Source organism: Vanessa atalanta, chromosome 11, assembly GCF_905147765.1.
Source record: "Vanessa atalanta chromosome 11, ilVanAtal1.2, whole genome shotgun sequence".
Classification (NCBI taxonomy): domain Eukaryota; kingdom Metazoa; phylum Arthropoda; class Insecta; order Lepidoptera; family Nymphalidae; genus Vanessa; species Vanessa atalanta.
The window spans coordinates 6,218,578-6,245,589 of record NC_061881.1 but is presented as its reverse complement, the minus strand read 5'-3'; the positions used below and the strand labels follow the sequence as shown (position 1 = coordinate 6,245,589).

The 27,012-nt window shown below is 29.2% G+C and overlaps 1 protein-coding gene across 1 annotated transcript; it reads right to left on the bottom strand.

The window, feature by feature from the left end:
- Nucleotides 1-279: 279 nt before the first annotated feature.
- LOC125067526 (lachesin-like) lies at nt 280-26,557 on the bottom strand. Its single transcript, XM_047676184.1, has 8 exons — nt 26,330-26,557; nt 10,446-10,543; nt 9,636-9,843; nt 5,764-5,928; nt 4,155-4,283; nt 3,129-3,263; nt 1,814-1,966; nt 280-437 (listed from the first exon to the last, which is right to left on the bottom strand). The coding sequence occupies exons 1-8, from the start codon at nt 26,406-26,408 to the stop codon at nt 280-282; spliced, it is 1,125 nt and encodes a 374-aa protein (XP_047532140.1). The 5' UTR covers nt 26,409-26,557.
- Between the last annotated feature and the right edge of the window lie 455 nt (nt 26,558-27,012).

Here is a 27,012-nt window from a genome sequence, read left to right as displayed (position 1 = left end):
AATATTCCTAAACGTTCTTTATTGTATTAGTGTGTTTTTCATCGAGTATTTTCGGCATCTCTTAACGCTAATAGGCTTCTGAAGAATTTACTCTAACGAAAATATCTACTTTTAGATCAATTTCACTTTAAGTGTCATTAAGAACAATCATACCAATTTCCTGTTAAGAGTTCCATCGTAATACTGTAAAGTATAATGTTCTATCTAAAATTAGGTATGAAATTGAAACAACATCAAAAAGATTACTGTAACAATATATTTTGTATATACAAATTAGCTTTATAATAATATGGCAATAATGGTAAGTACTAGAGCAAGTACTGGCGCGAGTGAACAAGACGTGCTTCGTTTTAACGCTTCCAGCTCGCTGACATCAGGGGTTTCTTCGAAATCTCCCACTTCGTTATATTGCATCTCTTCGAATTTACCAGAGAGAGCTGTGAAACAAGTTTTTTATTCAATATTATAATTGTATTTTACAAGAACCATTCATAAAATATTGAAAGGGTTGATAGTACACAATACTTATACAAGTTATTCGTCGTAAAGTTATAATGACAAGATATATAACTTAATATCATTAACAATAATTTAATCAAGAATACAATCATAATTTGTTAAAGTTATGTGTACTTACGAGTACTTTAATCTGTCATTTATAACAAACGCGTCCTACCAATCGAATGAGATTTTTTCAGTCTTTTCTTGAACGTAAAACATACTCTATTTCATAAAATAATTTAGATCGAATCTCGCAAAGGAGTAAAAATTACCCATCACGACTAACCGTGGGTTAAATATTATATTAATTTCGAATTATTTGACTGAAAAGTAACTAAGTTTCACACAACTTTACTTAAAATATTATTATTTTAATTTTACATCTGATATAATGAGTACGGTTTGAAAATTTATAATTTAAATATTTTATGTATGACATAAATGAAACTCGTTTAATAAATACGTTGTTAATATATGTGTGTAATATAATAATTGCTACAATTAAACATACATACATATTCAGCTAACAAATATGAAATGAATATAAAAAAGAGGTCTGACAAAGTAATTTCATTCGTATTAAATGTTAACTTTAATTATACGCTTTATGAAAAGTTACTTTTGTAGAAGCAGAACACGGTGTTATTAAAGACTTTATTTATGAACAAATATTTAAAGCCTCATTCCCTTAATAAAATGCATGACCTAGAAATGCATCCAAACGTATATGTATGTATAAAAGAAATGAAACATTTATTAATAACTTTATTTATGTCAGGAAATAATTTATATGTAGGTGAAATTCGTCAGTGGGCTTAAAATTATAAAAAAGTAACATAAAATAAGAGTCCGTAAATACATATTTCAGTCCTAAGACTGGTGAAGCAGAATGGTGGATGACCTACCTAAGAAGGTCATCCACCATTCTGCTATCCTTCAGGTGGATATATATGAGGCAGAAATTCATCTAACGTATGCATTACTCGCGATGTTTTTCTAGTTAATGAACAGTCGATTAAGCTTGTTCGAATACGATCCGCGATATTTTGAATGCATGTACATATATTATCCACCGAGCTATTTCAGCTCTAATATTTTCTTAGGTTTGTAATTTAATAAAACTATTGTTAATGTTTTTGAACTTTTAAAAAAAAAAAACAAAAAAAGTGTTTATAGATTTCAATGAAAGTTTGCATTCGAAGGTTTCTTAGAGGTAATTATTAATCATATATAAAGTTAAAATTAATGATGTTGATGTTATGTAAATTAATAAAAATATTTGAAGTAATTACATATATAAATTGTTACTTACGATACAATTTAATAGTCCCATCAGTGTCTCCTAGTGAGTTTTTTGATATGCAACTGTAAGTACCGAATGTACTTCGTCCAACTTTCTTAATTTTTAGCCTCATGTCCACTTCGTAGCCTCTTTCTATGGCGACCACCTCGAACCTTTTATCTGCTGTTGAGAATTCGTTATTAATAAAACATTAAATAAGACGGAAATTTTCCATTATAACTAATAAAATATTAGATACAATCAATATATTAATGTTTACACACTTCCAAAATCTTGTCTAATGTACAACCTTCACTGTCGCTCCATAAATGTCAAAATAAGTTTTCTTAAAGTTTTTATTAGGTATTGTAGTGTATATTATATAATTTCTAAAGTCTATTGAAATCATATGATTTAAAATAATAAAGTTGCGATAGCTATTATTGACCGAATAATATTCAATACACACAAGAAACTTTTTTAATTATTTCAAAATATCAAATACATATTTTTTATAGAAAAAAAAAATCACGACTACGTTGAATTAATTTATAGCTAGTGTCACTTGGTATTTGATGTGACGTGGAACAAAAAAAACTCACTTATATACATTCATAAAAGGTTGAAAACATTACGCTCCTTTTGTAGGTGGTCGTGTAAGAAGTAGGGCAGGATACTTATCCTACTAATTTTGTTAAGTCATTTTTATTTGAATTTACATGAATCCATTTCATACAGATTCAAACATCATCATATACATATGTGAGACGTAGATAATACAGTCATCCATTATTGCTAATATATTATAATATTAGTTACGGTTGGCAGGATATCTGGGTAATGGCTTCACTTAATATAAAGTGTTTTATATGTATATAATGAAAAAGTAGTTTGCCTATAGAGAAATGTTGTTCAAACATTAACCGATATTTTGTAAATTGCTACAACTTTACAGACAATATCAAAATATTCCCACTGATTCATAGAAAATCTATTTTAGTAATGATTTAATTATTAATAAATGAAATAAAAATAATACACAACGGAATCGACGTCCATGTTATTTTTCTATTTCGATCAGCTGTTCCATAGTGAATATATATCATAACATAAATATAAGTAAGATAAAATATTTCGAAATAAACTGATGTTGTCTGAATTCTAAATTGATATATATATATATTCATTTTTGTAGAACTCGTTCATTTTTTTTTTCCAATGAAAAATAGGAATGGAAATTAATATTTCCATTCCTATTTTTCATTGGGAAAAAAATAATATTATAATATTACACTGTTATAAAAGCTATAAATAATTATTGTGTTAAGGAATGCGTATAACTTACTTTGCGATATAATTTGCTCATTTATCGTCCAGTAATTAATCGACTTCGGGAATGCTTCCGAGTGACAATCCAAATGTACGGTGTCACCTTCATTTGCTCCTACTAACTGATTTTGTATCGTCATTATTGGTGGAACTGTAAAAAATCATTTATATGTAATACCCTTTATAGAAATTGACTTCGAAAACGCATTATATTTTTACTATATTTAGCATAATTTTAACAAGGTATTTATTCTTTTTTATTTAAATTGAGATATTTTTATGTTTATAAATACGAAGGAGAAATATGTAAAATGATTTGTATTTTTTTTTTTATGAATAAAAATAGTATGCTTCCGAAGAGTTTCAATGGGTTTTCTATAGGAATTTTTCCGCGTATTGGTAACATGTAGAGTAAAGGTTTCTATCGCTCTCGTTAGTTGCAGAGTGGGCTTTGCTCCAGGGTAGAATTTTAATAGACCATTAGTTTATTTTTTTTGCTATTGACTGCATCAATTCGTAAAGTACACAAATCAATATACAAATATATTTTTAAAATCACTAATTATATTTCTTTTATACTACGAGGCATTCAATTGAATATTTAATTTATTTAAAAATAGAAGTATTGCACTTATTGAAAAACAAAGAAAAACTTAAAACTACTAATATAAAATACCTTGACTTGAGAAGAACCTGTGTCGGAAACAAGGCGTTTTTTTTTTGTTGAAAATTGTAATTATTTTCAATGTAATACATATTTGTGTATTACAGATTTCATTCATTAATTGTTGTATTTTATATAAATGTAATAAAATATACTTCTATATTCAAAATAATAAATAAAAAAGTAATTTATATCAGACAAAAACCGAAGTTGCAGCGAAGATTTTTCAACAAATTACACCCTCAGTTTTCAAAGATACCGTCCAATCTCGTACACAAAGCAATCTTTAAAGCACCTAGCGCATCAATCAACGTCCCAAGAACTAGAATCGATCAACATTGTTGCAGCTTAGTCAGTGAGTTAATAGCGTTTACTCACAATGAACGACAAGCATGACTCGCTTGCTGACGGAGGGCGGAACTCCGTTGCTAGCGATGCAGAGGTACGCCCCCATGTGCAGGCGTGACACCTTCACTAAATGCAGTACGGCGCCGCTTACTGACGAGTCTAGATTAGCAAACTGTAATTAAACACTAGAAAATAAAATTCTAAGTAGGTTTCAATGTTTGAAACGAAAAAGTAAGTACGAGTACAATCCCGCGTTCATGTATATACACGCTATAACAACTTGTAAAGACCATCTGCGGGACTTATTTCTTCATTGTAGTTTCAATTCGTTAAAAAATGATCAAGTTACAAGTTACATATTTAAACTATACTTGTAGTTGTAATAGTTGTGTTATAATATATACGAATAAAATACTATAATAATATCAACAGAAAATATTTTCTTATGTCGTAGTCTGGAAACGCGTATTACGTGTAAAAGTTTCTAGAGTATATTTGTACATAAAGCATGAAAGTTATGAAATGTGTAAGTTTTTTACAATCCCCAAAACGAATGCAGTTTTTTTTAATGACGACACAGTAAAAGTCGAGCATACGATAAATATCCATTTAATTTTTTTGCTCTTCGAATTATTCTTATCAAGAATCGCACTTTCCGTTTGAGGAAATAAAATTCCACGTTGTGAAAGTATGGCCGCGGCTTTCCACTTCACATTACTCGTAGATTGAAAGTGGTAGTCTTTGTGGTTTGCATGTTGCATGCTTTGAAGTTGATGTTTTGTTCGATTTTACAACTTTCCACATAAAATAATACTTATTACACATCCTATGTTATCACATATTTTTATTAGTCCGGTTTGAATAAAAATATATTTTCTTAATATTTTTGTACTATTTGTTAATAATAAATAAATACTATTATTTAAAATTGGTTATCGAATGGGCTATACGATGCGTTTTGTATAATTTACAAGTATAGGTATTTTCCAGAAAAAAACCTACCAACATCATGACCATTTATCAGAACTTGAATTAAATAAATAAAAATTGTTTGCAAAACACACGTAATAGCGTGTTACGGTTAACCTTACCATCAAAGTTTAGTTTGTTATTATATATCGTTCATTCTGTTATTATATTCGTTGTTATTATATATTGATTCACCCGAATAATGGACTGCTTATAAAATAAAAAGGTTATTGCATTATATTATAGACTCAATTTCCTCTCAAAATTTTAACATCCATGAAATTTATCTTAAGAATTAATAAAATGGTCCTATTATATAATTACAATGTGCAGACTTATTTTTTTTGTAAATTGGCATAATTTTTCAGACAATATCAAGATATTCTCACTGATTCAGAAAATCTATTTAAGTAATGATTTCGATATTAAGAAATTAAATGGAAATAAAACACGACGGAATCGACATCCATAATAGTCTGCACATTGCAAAATAAATATCTGATATTTGAAATTATAAACTTTAAGTTGATACATAGAGTGATTAAAAATTCATAAGGAATAATGAGTTTACTGCCGTTTTTCCTCGATACTTCTGATTTTTTCTAATCCTTATAATTGTACGAATAGAATATTCTATGTTAGTAATAAACGTGATAGTTAAAAATCTTACTATGTGTGTCACTGAAGTTTGATGTTGGCAACAAATCACCAGCTTCCTTTCGCCATACGACGGTAGGTGTTGGTACCCCGTGAGCCGCGCATCGAAGTGTGACATTGGCCCCTTCTCGTGCTACCTGATCGCTACTCGTCGGGTAATCCAAGATATCTGGGGGGACTAAGATGTTAAATGTACATTAATAACTTCCTAATTTTTCAATTTTAAAACCAAACCTTTTCAGTTGGAGCTTATAACTAATGGTAATAAGTAAATTAATTGAATAAAAATATGTCGAATCAAGGCCTCACCTCAAAACAAGTCTGATTTATTTTTTATGGCTGTCCAGTGTCCATCAATAATTACAGAAAAAAAATTATAGCCTTTTTGAGTTGGGACTTCATTTTGACATACTAAACAATAGGTATTCAGTTAAATTCTAATATGTGGATGTTTTATTTTATTATTAATCTACATTATTTAGTTTGAGTTAGCAAAAGCAAACACAAGTTCATAATATTAACGAATCATATAATTATTTCGTCTCCGCAATGTACTCAAATACAACAGATGGCGAAAAGGTAAGCAATCAATGTAAAAGGTTTTATATAAATATAGTAACAAGTGTGTTTTGTTCGCTTATCACAGCTGCCACTTATTATAGCAATTACAAGTCGTTACGGCCCGGGAGTCCACGACACGCATCGTTTGATTATTATTAGTTTGAATGGACGAAAAGTTATAGCAGTACATGTTGACATAAGAATTACGACTTGTCTTTTATATGGCTTATTATAAGGGATAGTACAGGTACGCTATTATAATATATTATAACCATTTATATCAATTATGAGATAAGAGACACGTAGCGACAGATGATCACGTGTAATGAAGACTATGGCGAAACATACGTGGGATGATTTTTTCTCATTCATTTTTTTTCTTCTGGCAAAGAATAAGTAGTTTTTTATTTACTAATTAAATTGAATATTATTTTATAACAATAGTAAATTAAAAAAATGTTGACCGTATCATGATCTCGTTAATTGGTAAAAAGAAACGTAGCATCATTACGCTGAATCGCAATTCCGATAATCTGGACGAAAAATGAATCAGACCTCCTGTCACCAATGAAAGTAATAATACGGGTTGTTGAAACCTTTAAAGTTTTATTTGCACGTCAAGATTTTAATTGCATAGAGCGAAAACATGTTAATTGGAATAAGATACGGATTTTTGTGCAGTTATTATATACAAAAAAAAAGTCGATACCATATTAGCCGTTTAAAAAAAAATAGCCTTTATTTAATTTCTGTAACATATTAATAAAATACCCAGAAATTTCACTGAAATTCTAAATTTAAGCACAAAAAATATTTATTTATGAATTTAAACCGATAAATAATTGTTAAATATAATGTAGCCCTATAAGAATGACGGATTATCATTATTTTCTGTATCCATATGTGGCTGCCGAGCGATCGTGGGTAGGCGGGCGAGGAGAATTAAAACCACGTGTTTGAAGGTATTACAATATAACAGTAATAAAATCCGTTTTACGATATTGTAATAAATTAACGATGCTCCACCAAGCACGTCTTGCTTAATGTTGTCTTAGATTTTCGCGATTATTACACATTGAAATAAAACTAGTTTTTAACGGATTTAATCGCGTATATTATAAAATAAAATAATCAATATACGCGATTAAATCCGTTAAAAACTAGTTTTATTTCAACGTCTTGCTTACCCGAAATGCAAATGCATTACACAGAGAGCCTTAAGTTGCGTCAGAGTGAAGAAACGTCAAACCGAACTATTCCCAAAGTTACTGTCAAAAATGTCATTATCACTTTTTTTTCGTTTCTTGACACTCTCAAAACACAGTGGGCCGTCAAGAAAAATACCTTGATTATTGTTCTATTGATACCTTTAAATATGTGCTATGTTTTATTTTACAGTCACCGCTCAGTTTGTGTAAACTTTCAGTTGCAATATTTAATAATGATTATTATTATTAAAGGTTATATTCACACTCATGAAAATTAAGACAACTAAATATTCCAAAATATTAACGAATAAATTAGATTAAATCGTATGTTGAATAACAACAATTTATATTTATATTTTCAAGATGGAATGTTTTAATATACACAATCGCTTAGTTAGCTTAGTTGTGCAATATACAATCACCACGTAGGATGGAGGTCATATAATACATTTTATATAAATATTTATATGATCAAATCAAGCATACGTTTATATATATTATACTGTAATATGGTAAGTATTATTTCCTTTGAGATATCATCCGCTGTTTACGTTATAATTTTACTAGAGAAAAAAATGTTAAATTAAACGCTATTATATTATACATTAAACGCTATTATCATTAATATATTATTGATATTAGAAGTATTGTTGCTCTATATTGCATTAACAGCCTGTAAATTTCCCACTTCTGGGCTAAGGCCTCCTCTTCTTTTTTGAGAAGAGCATATTCCACCACGCTGCTATAGTGCGGGTTGGTGGATACACATGTGGCAGAATTTCATTGAAATTAGACACATGCAGGCTTCCTCGCAATATTTTCCTTCACCGGTGAGAACGATATGAATTATAAACACAAATGCAGCTAACATTAAAATTCAGTGGTCCTTGCTTGGGCTTGAACCCGCAATCATCGGTTAAGAGACACGCGTTCTAACCACTGGTCCAGCTCGGCTCTCCAGTTATTTCGCATTAATACAACAATTTATCTTTGTTCCGATTGCCGAAGCGACAATTATTTAGCTAACTATAAGACGTATAGTAATAAAAGTCGGCAGTAGTTTGTATTACTATTTAACTTTCGCTATTTAGCGCTTCTAGCGTTGCATAATTTCAATTTAAAGTTTCATAAAACCGCAGCACGGAGCTCCAAAGCTTTAAGAGTACATTAAATAAAATTTTCGCAGCAACACGGGAAATAAATTTGTTAAAAGATTTAATTATGTCACAGCTGATAAAGAAAAACTCATTTCTACTTAGAGCAACTAAAATATATTATTAATACTGAGGTATTTTTAAAAAATTAAGACGACGGAATGAGGTGAAAAATAGAATTAAATTAATTTTGTACGACTATTTATTTAAAGATTTTATTGTTTAATATTTTTTCTATTAAAATAATGTAGGATCTAGCTTGAATGTCACAAAACTTATTTATATATTTTTTGATGATATACAATTTTTTTTACAATATGTATAAAAAGGAAATTATTTTCGCACTTTGTGAGAGTATTATATTTTCTTAGTAATTGAACTACGAACTAAAAATATTGACGACTAAAATCAAAATAATAAACAGCGGATTTAGTATAATGAATATGAAATCTAAAGTCATACAAAAGTAATACCTTTAACGGATTTTCTAAAGAAATTTTGTATTAATACAACATACATACAGTAGAAAGCTTACTTTATATCTCGGAGGACGGAAATTGAAATATGTCTATCAATACTCGATGCAGGGAATTGCTAGGAACTTGCATAGTTGAAAACATATTACACATTTATGGAGACATAAAACGGATGACGAAATTTAAACTTGCTTATATTTATAACGGTTTTTTTAAAAAATCGACAACACAATAAATATTAAAAGTATTCGTTTTATAATTTTATTTATCTGCTTAAGATTGAAACCGATGAGAGTATGTGTATCTTTTAAAGCAAATTAATCGTTTGAAAGTCAATAATCATTGTCAAAAGCTAGATCTAAAGCAAATAGCTACGACCTCACTCAGATTGACGTCGTGTGGTTTAGAGACTTTTGAACAATTCTAATAACTCACCGCCTGCAATGTGAAACTATATTCAGTACAGTTACTGCGAGACCTACTTACCTACGACATCTAAATATGCCGTTTGACTCTTCATAGGATCAGTGTTGAGTTGGCACATGTACCAACCACGGTCAGATTGACGCACGTCGTGTATGTGCAGGAACCACACTCGCCTGTCGCTGTGGTTAACCGCAATACGATGATTCTTCGTGATCACGTGCGTTGCAATTGTCAGGATCGTCTGCGTGTCCACGCGTAGCCACGCCACCTTGTGCACGGATGATTGATTTTCATTTATTAGTCTATTAATAATAATGTTTTGTAAAAAAGATATATCATTGTTTTAGGTTAGATTTATATTTGTTTGTTTTATTACGACTCGAATTAAAATACAGTATGGTATAATTTAAGATATTCTTAGGAATTGTTGATATTGCCGAGCTTGTAAAAAATGAGCCAGGAGATAAAGACAAAGTCAAAAATCTTTATTCAATACGGAAGTGATTACACTTGTACAAAAGTCAAAAATCTACCACCGGTTCGGAAATTAACACCTCGGACCAGAGAAGAACCGGCGAAAGAAACTCAGCGAGATTTTTTTTTTAAATTTCATTGTCCCAAGTATGGTAGTAGTATAATAGTATATACATATATATTTCATGTTTTCATGTACAATAATATAGATATATAGACAATATTAACCTTCGATACTATTGTATAATTCATTCGAGTTTCGTCTAATTTTATTTGTTTTGACGAGTCCCATACATTCAACCGACGATAGAAAAAAATATTTTAAAAATTACAGGTGATTTTTAAAACATGATATCAATAAAGAAAAACTTGATATAATAATTTGATAATACTAACTCTGTATGAACCGAGATCATTGACGACACACGTAAAAACAGCTTCCCTTCCTAAGGAAACCGTCAAATTGTTTAAGCTGTCTTCAAAACGTGGCACTTCTGTAACAAAACAATTTCACTAAAAGCAATCCTCGATAACAATAAATGACTCATACAATATACCTTTTTTGTAAAAAACAAACTTATATTTAACCAATTTAGGAAAAAATCACTTTGTGAATAGAGATGTTTTTTTTTCTCTAAAATATAGAAAATGTATTGTTAAGTACTCGAGTAAGTATCGATATTCTGGATATTTCATTATAAAAAAATGGTATTTTTCTTAAATGTATTTTTTTATTTAACAATGCAAAATAGACAGACAATGATAGAAAAAGTCGACCTGTTTTATTGTGCAACAATCTCAAAATAATAAATAAAAATTATACTTCGATTATAAAGTAAATAAAATATGAAAATAAAGGTAAATAAAAGAAATTTCAAATTTCATTTTCAAACTGTACATACGATTAAAAAATACGTAAATTGAATTTTATTTATAATCCATTTAAAAAAAAAACTGGTTTTTAAAAAAATATATTTTATTCGATGAAAAGCAAAAGGTGTAAAATTTAAATCTATTTTTCAAGATTATTTTAAACTAAATACGATCAAAAAATTTTAATAATTTTGTCTTGAAAATAATTTAAGACACATAAATAAGACAACATATAGATATATTATAATTTTCTTTTTTTATTTCATTGGAAAATTTCTCAAACGTCTTTTCAGCAAATGATGCGGGGCTATGTAAATTCGCGTTTTACCACACCGGAATACCTACTAAAAAACCAGTGCTACTCACTTCGGGAGCATCACGGGATCGCTTGCAAAGACTACCGTGACGTCCCAACAATTAAAAAATAATAATTAGTGTGGCTACTCGAAGAAAATTGAATCGATATATATTTTTTTCAAGTTGACTCTTACAAGTACTTGTATAAATCATCTATATCACGATGCAGCTATTACCGGGCCGGAGTATAGATTCTAGCGAGTATCTTTAAGAAACTTAGTAACACTTTCCTAACAATAAATTATTTACATAGGTACATACGAATACTATTTCCGCACTTTTTTATCATATGTTCTTTATAAGTAAAGGTGGTAAGGATTTGTGCAAGTAAATCTGGTAAGCCTCGCCCACGCATCATATTTATATTTTATCGCCAAACAGAAATACTATGTATTGTTTGGTTCTGTTCTGTCTTTCAAGGATGAGTGATCCAGTGTAACTGGCTGTAAGACTCAGGAAATGATGACCACTTACCATTACTTAACATGACTTACCATCTTACACTATAAAATATATATATATATATATATATATATATATATATATATATATATTTGCACACAAATGTGAATATCACACATTTATATAATAACATTAAAAAATATCTCAGCTTTCTTCCCTATATTCTTGTTAATTTACTTATCTCTAGTTCGACTTACATAAATAGACGTACTGATAAGAACAATAGATCGATTCTGCAAAATACAATTCAAAATCATGATAATATGAAATAATATGAGAATATGAAAACCATTTTGACTATAATAATTCTAACATACCATAAGATACATATAAAAAAAGCGTATCACCTCGACTCGACTAGGAATATTTTCCGAGTGATATACGAAGTGAGTTCTTGTAGAATAGCACTGCGGGCCTAACGATGACTTAAATAAAATTAACATAACTTGACACGGACAAGGCAAACTTATAGTGGAAGGAATGAGGTATTCACAGAAGACGGGAGATGAGCAGAAGTCATAATTCATTCTTCCCATTGTCATATCGTAATAGTTTTTAAATAGAATATATAATCATACCTTTAAATTATATTTGAATACTTATATATCTTAAAAATGTTTCCAATTTAATTTTGAAAATTATTACCATCATTGCCTTAACCACGCTGCAATAATAATGTTACGTATTAGATAACGAAAAAAGTAACGGCCTGTAAACGTTTTATTATATTATAAAGGTCTTTTCTAGTCTCGGAGAGAATATGTTGGAGTTTATTTCACTACCCTACTTCAATGCGGGTCGGTGAATACACAGGTGGCAGAATTTCGACAGACATGTGGTGGTTTCCTTCGTTGTCGAGAACGGCATGAGTTATACACACCATCAATAAATATTCTCGTGTTCTAATCACTTTATCATCTCAGCTTTTATTATATCATATACTGTTACATCAAATAACTCTATCATATTTATCAAAATAATTATACAAACATCTATAAAACTCATGCAAATATTGAAAAAATTTTGATATGATATGATTACCTCCAAAAAAACGTACCATAGTTGAAGCAAATATGTGAATATAAGTAAATATGGTTTAAACAAGAAAAAGAAGAACATCAACTTAATGTTGATGTGTTATCATGTTATCTTTGTGATTACGATAAACTTAAAAGTAATATTACTTCTCTTCAAGATGGAACGAATTTTCAAAAAATGCCTGCGGCGAATAATAACTATTCCTGATAAACTTCAGGATAATCTTTTCAACTTTTATACCCGATGTCATCATTTTATTATTATATTATAAAGTAAATAAGCTAAAGAAATAGTATTATAATATAGGTTTTAAAAATTGTCTTTTTCTAGCAACTAATGAAACAATTTTTAAAATTTGAGTCCTAGTGAAGTTATACAAGAAATTTTATTCAAATTTTAAAATTAAATAATATTTAATTTGCGGCACGACATTTTATGTAATTAATAAGAAGTATTTAATTAATATTGTAGAATGAAAAGCAAATAAACTTTTCTATTTTACAATATTATTACTTAACACGATAATTAATAAAACATTTTCATAAAGTACGTGATACTGGCGTGAATTTAAAATAGCATTATTAAAAATTTATATTAATTAAGAGATGTTCATAACAGTTTTAACATGGCTCGAATTTAAATTTAAATTGAGTTGCATAAAAATTATATGAATTCTGATTAAAAATAACATTACAATTACCTGAAATTATGTGAATAAAGATAAAGTGTGGCTTACAACGATACTTATTGGATATCGTGGTATAAAATAATTTACGAATTTCGAGCGTTCATTACAATACTATTTAACGGTAATAACTTTTATAAAACTCATATTACATACCATTTTTCAATTTAAATAAAAAAAAAACTTATTTTATTTTACTATTGAAATAATCACTAATCACGTACACTCATCATAACATAATATTAAAACAGAAATTTTTAGAATCGATGTGTTGCGGGTGGAAGGGTCCGGGAGCCAGTAACTACAGACTTTAGGGAAATAACATCTTAACTCTCGAGGCTTGTGGCGCAATGGTGATGTAAGGCGTGGTTTTTATTTCATCCAGTGCCAAAGTCTAAGTCAAAAATCTTTATTAGGTATAGAAGTGTTTACAATTGCTTACTGATAGTCAAAAATCTACCACGGGTTCGGAATTTAACACCTTGGATCTGAGAAGAACCGGCGAAAGAAACTCAGCGGGATATTTGGGTAAAATGTCTTATCTCGTCTTAAGAATATTGTTTAGAGGGTTCATATGTGGCAGAGTAGCTTCATTATCTTTTCATTAGCAACGAGGCATGGATGGATGGAGGATGAACAATAAATACAATTCGATCATTCCTTCCGTTTTTAAGTGGTCGCGGTTAAGATAAACGTTTATAAAACACGTTCTCTTAATGTATAGTAGTTGAAAATTGCAGAGGAAAAATTGTTAAATCATTTCGATAAAACTCAAATCATAAATATTTTGTAGTTTCATTTATAAGCTACTTTAAAAACGTATGTATGATCGGATTATTTTCCTTAGTAGGTACGATTTATTGATTTTATATTCAATATAATAACGATACATTTCCCTATTATATTTCAACTAGCGACCCGCCCCGACTTCACACGTGTGCAATGCTGATATTAAATATACTACAGAATGTCTTATAACGTTCACAATTTTTCAGTCATTAGATAAAACAAACAGCTACTATGTCCTGGGGTTTAAATCTGTAATATCTTTGAAAATATTGGTTTAAACTACATGCTGTAATGGGCCATATTGATCTATGTTAAATGCACAATATATTTATGTTACTTAATAAGATAAGCATTAATACTGTATTGCTTAAAATCGCTTCGAAAATAAGCCATTATTTCTCGTAAAAAGTAAGGGATAAAAAATAGATTTTGTGGGTTATCTTAAGAGATAGACATATACCATCGCGGACTTTTTTGAAGACCTTTAGAAGGTGTACAATACTGTAGGTACATTATTTTGATCTATGTCGTAGGGTTCAGCGAGCGTTTGCAATGTAAGCTCAAAAAATGTGTTTATTTACGTATGTGTTAATTATATCATCATATAAACCTTCCTCTTGAATCAATCTATCTATTACTACTAATACTGAAAAATATACACCAAAATCCGTTGTGTAATATTAAAGACAGACAGACAGCGGTAAGTGACTTTGTTTTATACTATGTAATGTAACACACAAGTTTTTGTTGTTTGTTAGTTGGATAATAATTACAGATATAATAGTTTTAGAATTGATCTTTCTATAAAGAATGATTTCAAAAACTTACTTATCATTGTTTTTTCATTCGTAATCAATGAGAACATTTTCGATTTAATATTACTTTAATATATATTAAACAAAGACAAAATATTAACTAGATAATTGAGTTAATTCAACGCACGCTTTTGTTCTTTAATTTCAATTATTTATTTTAATTAATGTTTTCTCGTATACAATAGCACTTACATTTTTAAGTCGCCTAATTATACTGAGCCCTGAAAAAGTTTCAACCGCCCACAATCACGGCATTGTTTTTAGAAGTGCGAATAAAATTATCATTTAAATTGTTAGAATTATCACAATAAGATTATAAAAGCTAAAAAAATATATGTTATGTTATGTACATTGATGAGGAACATGTAATGTATAATATTGACATAAGACTACAATCGTTCATAACAATAAATGTAGCGTATTATTTACAATAATAATAAAAAAAATGTATTAACTCTGCTGTAGACTTAACACAAATAAACAGTTTATACGGTTCATCAAACTTAATTATGAAAGATTCATTTCACTTCCTCGTACACACACACAATATACACACATATGTGGTGTATAATACAAATGTTATCGTAGCTGGGTGTTGTTTTCTCGCACGTTCAGTCCTAAGCATTTATTGTGCCTAGAGCAAATTTGCTTGCGGGACGCAATATCCAAGCGAGCGGGCCTCAGGGAGCTATCTTGTTTTATTTGCTCGACTGAGTCGATAATGAACGTTTTTTCCCGTATCTTTTCCGAAAAGTCAATACGCTAAAGGTGTAATAAAGGCTAACGTCAGTAGCCTCGATGTTTGTGTCTCTACTTGGCACTCAAACTTTACTGACGAGTAATGTTGTTCAACGATGCATACATATTCCACTATAAAACAATTTAAAATGAGTCCTATGCTTGGAGAATAGAGATCAAAATGCTTTTGGCAATAGCCAAAAAAATACAGATTAGGCAAAATAAAACAATATATATAGCAGTATTTATGGTCAATAAAATGTTAAGGCGATATTTATGAGCGTGAGTGGTGGTGATTGTGCGTACAGGTCAAAATTATTTTTAGTGGCTTATGTAAACGATTAATTTATTTTTGTAGAGTTTCTTTATGTTTCGAAATATAACTGGCGACATATAGTGTAAGTTATCATAATAGTAAAAATGATTTATATAACACTACAGTAACAGAAGCTACAAAGAACGATATTTATATTTTTATGGGTTCAAGGAGGGTGAGCCTCTTGGGTGAATTTATGTCAGTATTACCCTCCTTTGGGTCTATAAAAAGAAACTTAAACGCGCTATGTTAATAAAGTAAATTCAATATAAAAATAAATAAAAGGAGATTTCGTACCTTGATCTTCAAAAAATGTTAACACTTCAAGGATCTAATGACTGCTTGAAATTTGTACCAATTAAGATTTTAGGAATTCCAATGATGATTAGTTTACAAACATCACAGTGGAAGCTGATCAATCATAAATATATCTCGTGTATAATCAAAACTGTATAAGCCTGCACAACGATTCCTAGTATTCAGGGTTACAGTATTGAAGCTATTCATATTCCTATATACTATTTGTGGCGTAAATTAATCCTACTTAATATAATTAGACATGCGAAGTGAGCATGTAGGGATGTTCGTTACTCTTTCACGCAAAAATTACTGAATAGATTTTAATTAAACTTGACAATAATATAGCTTATACACCAGAATAAGATATAAGCTACAATTTATAAAGATTTTGTGTAAATTGGGCAAAATCTAAAAAAAATAAACTATTGACGAATATTTTTTTTTAAAATATATTTAATTGTATTTAAATCTAAGTAATCATCATATCATATAATTAATAAATTGTACCCGCGCGAATAACCGGGCTAATCGCTACTAAACCTAAGTAAGTAAACTAAGAAATGAACTTTAAATATTAAATTGTGTTTAATAAGATCCGACTGTGACTTTCAAGAATAGAAAGTAATATAAAATATGACATATGCACATTTCTAAAGTATTTTCCAAACTATCATTTTAAATTATTATTTCATACTATTAAGTGGTTACCGAATTTCGTCGGCTAACTAAGTAAATGTTCTGCAGAAGACGGCTAGCTCTCCTATCTAACTGTCAGAGTTGTCTCAGCTGGCTCTCTAAGCTGTAATGATTTATACATATTCATTCCTTAGTTTATTTTGATGCAAAAGTTTATAAAAGTATAATCTGTTACTATTTTTAGGATATCGTAACATGAAAAAGCTTTAACATGAAGATGTTTTGTTATTTATATTTATGGAATAAACTTAAATCGAATATTCAATTTAAAACATATTTCTTTCTGTTTTTGTAACACACAGTTGCACTAACTTCGCAAATTATTAGTATAAAAACATTAATTCATAACAAAATGCATCCGCAATCCGGTGTATGTACCCTAAATCTCGGTAACTGCACCTCTATGAGGTAGCCATCAACAAGCCAAAATATAGTTTAGTTCCCCAATAATTTTTTTTTAATAGGAATTATGCATATTTTTTGTCCCAAAATGGGTATCGATTTGTTCATAAATGGCTCTTAACAAATTTAAATGTCAACAATATGTCTCAAATAACAAAGGAAACTAATTGATAAAATAATTAACGCTACAAAATTGTCTACGGCTAGGCCTTGAACCTGTTATGTCATGTCAATATATATTCCTTACGGTGTTTATTTTCTACAGAAAGATTGCTGTAAATATTATTTTATTAATTAAGATTTTTTAATGCTAAGTTGTGTCAAATGTGTTGAGTCACGTAAGAACAAAAGATTCAAGAATGAATCACGCCGATGGCATGAAGCGGGAAGAGGTTGACATTATCTTAAGTTAAGTCTTTGCAACGAATGAACACAAATTATTTTGACAATGTCATGTTAACGGAAATAACCTATCAATGATATATTTTATTAAGATATTTATTCTTTAATATTTTATTTAATGATTACTTTGCGACATTAACACTAAGTTACTGAATTAAAAAAAAAATTGTAAACGGAAACGATCGGAAAATTCACGTAGAAAATGTTTTTACCTATTTGTTACTATCGAATGTGTTATATAATTTGCTGTTATCAAGTAATAAGATTAAGGAAAAACATCTTCATTGGAAATTGTATGAAACACTTATTAAACACAAATAGTTTATTTATAATTTCAAAACAGCTTTAAATTTTTTCTATAAATATTTACATTTAGAAACTCTGAAAGACAAGAATGATACACGATTTTTGTTCGAGGCAAAATAAATTAAATAATATGAATGTAATACTCAGTAACTTCGTTCATCTAAAAAGTTAAGTTTCAACAGAGTAATATGCGAAGTCTTTTAAGGTCTTATTCCTTCGTGAGTATAATTTAATATTATCGTAAATATATCTTGCTCATCGCCAGACAGTGGCTCAACATAGACGCAAATCTAATACTCGTGATGTACATTTTATTTAATATTCCATATCATTACATCTAAGCTCTTTAACAATAATTTATCTTTCATGATTTATGGCAGCGCAGACATCACTTAATATAAATTTACGGCAATATATTTCAAAGAGAGATTGCACGGTTTATTTGTTACATGACTTAGCGGTAAATTATATTGACGTGTAATATTTTCTCTTTACAACGACTCAGCTACAAGACAACGCTTTCAGGCAATGACTTGTTTCGAGGCTGATGCTTATAAATATTAGCGTATCACATCGCGACCGCGCGCCGCCACCCCGCGCCGCTTTGTAGCGTGGCCCGTCACGCGAACCCTTGGCTAAATGTTAGAAGTTTATTCTACTTTAAATACGCCTTGTACGCTCGATCGATGCTTATTCTGTGAATTAAGACTCACTTCATGGCCCATTAAATATTTTAAATATTATGACAATTACATTAAATTTATTTTTTATTTATTAATTGTTTCAATTAAGAAAATTAAATGTAAGAAAAGTAGAAGCGTTATCGTTCTCTAAAAAGATATCAGACAGTTATCGTAACAACAAAGCGATTCTAATTATTCTCTACGCCTTGAACAAACTCAAACAAAGCTAGACAAAGTTATCAGACGCTTAAGTTATAAGATAAGAACTGACGTCGGGTATTTTAAAATATCGTAAGTACCTAGCAAATTTGTGAACGATCGGCGTGATTCGACAACTTTTCTTCAAAGTTAGCTGTAAGTTTTAGGAAGTTTCCAGCCGTGTTTCCAAAACCTTATCGTCCGTAGAAGTAACAAGCCGAGATAAATGAAGTTTGGTTGTTCTTAATTTAATGGCTGGTCGGAAGTTAGGTGGACGTGATCGGATGGCCGAGTTTCTGAACCATTTATTGTTAAAAATGTTTTAAGCGTACGATTACGCTTTAAACATATTTTTTTGTTTGTAAAATTAAATTAATTAAAAATTAATTTAAAGCTTGCTATAAATAAATAACATTAAGTTCATTTTGCCTTTTGAAGATCAAATTTGTTACGTATTTTTTATCTTTTTTTACTAAATTACGCTTGTATCATTAATAAACTTAAGCGACGTCTAAGCTAATCTCTTAGTTCTGAATAGCTGTCACGTAGTTTTAGCTTTTCCATGATATTTAGAATAAAATAGAATATCCGTGATATATGTTAAAGGCGATCTGTTGTATAATATTTAATGGTCATTCAGCTGATTACAATAATTAAAAAAGTAACAGCTGTTATTAAGATTATTTTTCTTTATAAGGTTACCTACCATCGCCAATGTAAAACAAAATCACTTTGCTATACAAATCAGACTTTAAATATTACAATATTATCGATTTTAGCTTAAAAATATTGAAAAGTTGTGCAATGCCAATCAAGTGTTTGGTCGGCTTTAAATATTCAACTAAAAGCAATGTTATGTTGTACATATAATGTTTGCGGCAAACGTGTTGTCACGGACAAACTGTTTTTGATATTTTTTAAATTTAAAAGTGCTTTTGTAATCCTTTGTTGTGTATTTGATTTTTTTTTTTTGAGTTACACTGTAATGACAGGCGACACTGCTTTGATTTAAATTCAAATAATCTTTTATTATAAAAACAGTAACTCATGATAAAATGCACCGGGTTTTATAGACCCTAAAGTATGTTTAGGTAATTTCTTTATTTACTTTTGAAAAATTAACGACTTGCTATGCATCAAATCAGAATCTCGTCGACGTCAAAAGTTTAAATTTGAAGCGTGCGAAACGGTGGTAGATTTTTGACTATTAATAAGTTAGTGTAACTAAATACGTCGACTGTGAGCGTGGCTACTTATAAAATAATATGATATTCTAAAACTTACTTCAAAACGTCAATTGTCTACATCTTCTGCAGTTTTTATGTAAATTTTGTTTGTTATATTTTTCAATTACGTCAAAAACAATACGTCTCTTATTGATAAATAAGAATATATATTTGATTCATACGTATTATAATCTTATTAAAACTCTTCTATCAAATCTCCTTGAATGCTTTGTGAATGTAAATTACCATTTCTGTTTCAGCGTGATATTCACCATATAATCTGGGCCATCTTTGGGACAACCGAAAACAACCAAACAAACCATTGAATTAAGGTTTTGGTTAAATTACGACGCGCGATGAACGGCAGAGTGGGAAAGGTTGAATTTATTTAATTATATAATAATTTCTAAAGCTTTTTATTCTATTTAATTCTTTCAAAATATTAGAACTGTTTTTGTGTTGTTACTTCTAGGAGTTTTGGTACTAATAAAACAACTTTTGACGGCGTTTTCTTTGCTAATTCTTAATGTTTCTCCCGGGAATACGACTCAAGCCAACGTTTAGTTCTCGCTCATTTAAAGTGTATTTAAAGGTAATGTTAGTACTTTCTGAATTCGAAATATATTCGTTGCAGTAAGCTAATTTATTAGACTTTATTTAAAATAAAGTATTCTTTGGAAAACACCCAAGAGCAGAGATGCTTTCATCGGGGAACAAGTTGTTTTTAACCAACGATCTTGGGTCGGAATCCAGGCAAGTATTACCTACTGAGTTTTAAATCATTTATATTTATTAATATATCGAAAAAAAAAACTGCTAAAAGTACATTATACATACTTGTATGTATATTAATTTAACCGTACTGGGGCAGCGTGGTGGAATTAGTTTTAAAACTTTTCTAATAATAGACATAAATAAATAATATGCTTAAAATGTAGATATTGAATATGTTTATTATAATATATGACAACTTGTATAAGGAAATAAATTAATCTATTACAAACTCCTACCGTGAAATAGGTTTTATTTGGGTTGCGTGTTAATTCGCCTTCAGATAAGATCGGCTTTAGTTGATTAATCGAAACTATGTTTTCCTTGGAACATCAAAATACAGTAGAAGTGGTATAATTTAACTGTACTGTCATACAAACTAAGTTTTATTTCTTACGAGGAAAATAAAATGTGAAATATTAAAAGTCAAAACGGTAACAGGTACAAAGGAAAATATTTTCTTATTACATTGTTTTATTTTTATCAAATGATATGTAACTTTTATTAAATCAACTCACGTCTCAATATATTGTATATTTGTATATTTATTAGGAAATAAATCTGTCTTAACTTAACCAACTTTAATACATTTTTATACACATGCTTTAGTTTTTTAAAAGAATACTTGCTTTGTGTCATGTTTATGTTTATTATACTACTCTACTCTAGGATGTTTTAATTACAAGATTTTCTCAATTTGTAGTGAAAGAGAGAGGTTTGACGCTCTTAAGCCGGCTTACTAAAGCCTTAGATGCAATAGTATTTTATTATCCAACATACGTTGCGTGTAAATCGTTATTGTGATAATTCTATACATGATAATTGCATTCGTATATACTTAACTAGTTTATTAATATTACATTTAACACTATTAGTAACATTTGGAATGCCGAGACTGCTACAAGCAAAGCTTATACGTCATGATAACGTGAAAATTGAAGCTGACTATGTCTGTCGTTTTGAATTGCGACTTTAATCCATGTCAGCGCAAATATCTTTGGTGCTTATTAAATTTGATATATTTAATAACCACAACTATATATTGTATATAATATAACTTAAATATAGAAGAATTATTCGTATGAGATAAATGGAGGCTCAAAACTGACGCAAAAGTCTGTGGAGCAAGAAATAAGTATATACAGAAAAAAAAAACAATTACGGTTAAACTATCGAGTTTGATTATTCTTAGATATATATCGCTTCACGATAAATTCAATTGTAATTAAACACTATTCATAAATGCTTAACGAGCGTTCTTGAAGACAGTGAATTTTAATATAGGATTTCAGTTATTTACTTTTGATTGGTGTAAAATGTGAATTTTGTTTTAATTTAAAGAATTTATAGTTAATAAAAAGCAATCAAAAGTTATAATAATCTATCAATTAGCTATTAGTTCGAATGCTATATTTAAAGCGTAAATTAATTAAGTTTCCTTGTAACTAAACGATGTAATATTCTTTGAGGAATAAAGTATTATATAAAAGAAATAGTCGGTGACGTAATATGCATGTAAAATAAGTATTTGATGCAGTGAAAACTTCATTACATTGTCATGTAGACTGTTGCCTGCATGTTTTTTTTTATCTAAGACGTTACAGGATTTTCTAAATTGGCAATGTAAGAGACTGGGGTGACACCTCTAAGCCAGTCCAATTCAGTATTCTGCACAAAAATATCAAACAGTTATGTACGGTTTTTTTTATTTTCGTTTATGTAATATACAATATGTACCTTGGGTTAGTCTTTTACTTCAAAATGTGTAGTTTTAAATTCAATATGAAAACATCTTTATTATTTTAATGGTAAAAGTAAAGAGAACTATTTTGTTTACTTTTTCAAACTGTAATAGATTTTAAAATTGAACTTGGAAATTTATATTTTTATTAAACAAATACTTACTTAAAATTAGCATTTAGCTAATCACTTTTAAGCATAAAATAAAAAAAATAGATTTTAGCTAATCGCCTTTAAGACTTATCGTTCTGATATTTATTTTAATGTTAAAATTTTATCTTGTATATTTTAGTTACAGCTCTTTGTGTCTAACATACTCTTTGTAGTAAGATGTTTCGGATACAGGATTTTCTAAATTGGCAGTGTAGGAGGGACAGGCTTGACGCCCTAAGTCGGATTAGCTCAGCTTATGTTATAACAACAATCTATCAGTCGACATGTTCTACTGGGTAAATTATTATTGTGAGTGAAACGTGATCGTTGAGGATTATATATAATATTATATGTCTTGTTATTTATACAACTCAAAGGTAGACTGCTCATTAATTAGTTTTATTATGGTTGGAAGTACGATGTTCGGTAGCATCTATGTTGAATTGTTGTAGTTTCTTTGTCTGTGTAATATTCTCAAATGAGCTCTTGAATAAAGACATAAGCTCTTAAGCTAAAAATAGTCAATAGGATATGTTAAGAAAATTGGTTGACATTTACAATGATCAAAGATACATCATCTTTGAAACACTTGAGAACCAAGAAAAAATGGAAGTCTGAAAAGTAATACCTATATAAAAATATAATAACTTTAAACATAATATAAATTATTAGATGTTATTTATATAAAAAATATTTACATTAAGGTTTTGAATACAAATAAAAATGAAAAATTGTTACTGTGCAAATCATAACCGCTTGGAAGGGTGGCGAGAATGCAAGCGGCATTTCCCCGTTAATTCGCAATTCCGATCGTCTGAGCAAAAAAATGAACCAGCCCTCCGGTCACCAGTGGAGGCATTAAAACGAGGTGTTATACTTTTAATAAAAGTTTTAGCACTATTATCCCGAGGTCCAAGTGTTTCAAGTGCAATTATAAAAAGAGTAAATAGTTGCATCGTTTCAGCTTTTTTTGCGGTTCATGAAATGGTTTCTCTGAGTGTCACTGCAAATAGCTTCCCACACTAAGGCTTGTCTTTCTCCCCGGGAAACCAGTGTAATTCCATCAGTTCTCTTATCATTATCACAACGTACTGGACTAAATAAGAGCACGGCTGTTGATGATTGCAAGAGCCCTTTTTTGTATCATTAAGAGAACCTTAGCAAGAGAGCCTACCTGAAATCCTTGGACAAAACAGACCATGTAAGTCTATCTCCTTTCTACAAGAGTATCTATACTCAAAGCAAAGCGGTTATCAGATGGAGATCTATTGATATGCGGAAACATCCATCGTCTAAAAGTGTTCCAGCATTTTTAGACGGTTACATATGCAACCGCGAATACATGCAAATACATATTTGACTGCACTCTTTATTTGATAAAGCTAGAAACGCACGGTTTTTTACATTTGTTAAATTATATATTATATTTTAAAATAACCTAATAATATATCTTAGGAACTTTTTAAGTTAAGTAGTTGCGGCGAATAACATTCTCTTATTTAAAATGTGGATACATTTGAAATAGAATAAACGCCAAAACAGCATTATTATACTAGATCTTCAGACCGTTAAATGGTTGTGGTTTTAAAATTACTGCTAACTCTAAGTTAGGAATAGCAGGCAAATTGTTGAAGCTATTGAATTATCCAAATAAAATGTTTTTAAATGCACCCTCGTGTAGGGTAAAAGTTTTGCTAAATATAAACATAAAAGCGAATTGTTATTACAGGGATGTAATTCGTCTTGAGGGACGTTACTACGCTTTTGGACGATACTATAATAGGTATGAATTCTTAATCTTCAGTCTTTTAGTCAAAATTAATTATTTAATAAACGTTTTTTAAATAAAATAATTGTTAAGTTGATGAAATGCCGGTAGCTTCATTAAGATTATATAGGACATTTGTGTCAGGTGAAAAAAAAATTGAAAACATAATTACATTATTAAACAACTAAGTTATATTTTTAATTATAGTTATTTAAAAAATCTGTAGCGACCTTTTTTATACATTTTAATAAAAGGAGTTTCCTTATTTCAATTCTGAAGATATTATATCACTGTCCAATTAGTTAATTAGGAAAATTTTATCCGATTTTTATAGTTATCCAGTAACTTGATATTGCCCTTTATACTTTCTTGCTTTTCAATATGAAGTATACCACATATTTAAAATTATACTTTCAAATTGGCTTTCAATATCGAGTATTTCGTAATAATACCCCAACCCAGCAGAGTAAGCAATCAAAACTTTAGTACAAGTATTCATAAAAGATAAACTTGTATTAGAAAATAAAATTTAAAATAATACACAATTTGTAGTAGTTTTAGCTTATTCTTAATATTCAGTAAAACAATCTTTAAAATAATCAAATATCGAGTCACTTATCTACCTAAATTAGTTTACAATAAGAATTATAAATAAAACAAATCATAGTGATTGTTACTAATAATAATAATTAGTCGTGTTTATTTTTAGATGTAATGAATAAGTTCAGTTTAAAAATAGAAATAATTTTCTTTTAATTTTCGTGTAATAAGGTATGTAGGTTGAAAGAAATTGGCAAACAGTTCATTATCTCAGCCTAAAGTTATTCCGATTGCCCCAATAAGTGGATCTAAAAATTACGAGCACGTTTTAATGTAATGCCATTTCACATAATTGCTTTAATTTGTTTTTTACTGTTAAATGATACAGAACTGTAGATTCACATCAATCATGCTATTATAAAATCTTAAATGTTTTTTTTATTTAAAACCATACATAGTTTTCATAGTTAAGAGAAATGATCGTTTTTGTTCTGGTAAAAAATATATTTTAGTAATAAATAAGTAATAAGAGCTTTATTTATTATTATTTTCTAAGAACTTAAAAGCCGACGGGAATATCGATTATCAATCTACGTATGGCTGGACTTGGATTGGAATAACAATATTTAGTTAATTGAACTTCGTATATGATTGTAACAACCAATATTTTTATAGAAATAAATATCATATAACATATAGTAATAATAAAACATATATATATATCGTTTTATTGTATGTTTCCCAAATTAACGATTGAATCCTATATTAAGTTTTTGAATTGATTTTTGATAGTTATTTAACACTACAAAATCATTTTAGAAGTATTTAAAAAAAAAATCATATATTATATGCTATATCTCAACCAATGATTTAAAAAAATACGATTTACTTCGCTGATATTAGTACTCTACAGTATTATTTGTATAATTATGGTGTAAAAAGATATTACCTTTTAGTAGACAAAGTAGTATTATTTATTATTATTACTTTCAGCTATTTATAATTAAGGGATAATTTCTTACCAACAGTATCCTTAAAACAAATCACAACGTGGAAGACAAGTCCAAAATGTATATAGAACAAAATTTTCCCAACCATCATTCAGTTCACATTGCACAGCGGTTCACATTTACCTAGCTCCTCAAACTTCTAAAAAGGCAACATAACATCCTTTAATGGTTTTACATAGTTTTGGCGCTAATTTCGTAGCGGTTAGAAGTTCGTAGCACGTACGGCGTAGCAGAGCTACGTTCGACTCTCTACAGACCTGTAGGACGACTGAAACCGCCTTCGAAACAGACTTATGTTAAGTTCGCTAACTCGGTGCACATGCGCCCGATAACCCTCGCGAATAAATCCTCTTGATATTCTGAACCGACAAACGAAGTTAATGGCTGTTAAGTAATGGAGTAGAAACGCTCGGCAGGATAACATTTAATGTGGCTTACGATGAAAAATCAAATATTTTGTTTATACTATGTCTATACAATATATATATATATATATGTGTAAAAAAATACAGAATTGATAATGTTAGTTCATTTAATTTCAATTCTGAAATTAATCATTTTAAATCTCGTAGTTTTATATTTATATAAATAAAAAGTATAATAAAAATTTTAATATTATATTTAAATTGTGATTTATTAACGGTTAATTATCCTAATTAGTAAAAATCCATATTTGACGTAAAATTACCCCAATA

Excerpts from the sequence above, each read along its gene's own strand:
- LOC125067526 (XM_047676184.1), bottom strand. The coding sequence starts at position 26,408 with ATGATGGTTGGGAAAATTTTGTTCTATATACATTTTGGACTTGTCTTC. Across the intron at positions 9,844-10,445 it reads ATGATCTCGGTTCATACAGA|GTGGCGTGGCTACGCGTGGA; the intron begins GTTAGTATTATC and ends TCCGTGCACAAG. Across the intron at positions 5,929-9,635 it reads GGCATATTTAGATGTCGTAG|TCCCCCCAGATATCTTGGAT; the intron begins GTAAGTAGGTCT and ends TTAACATCTTAG.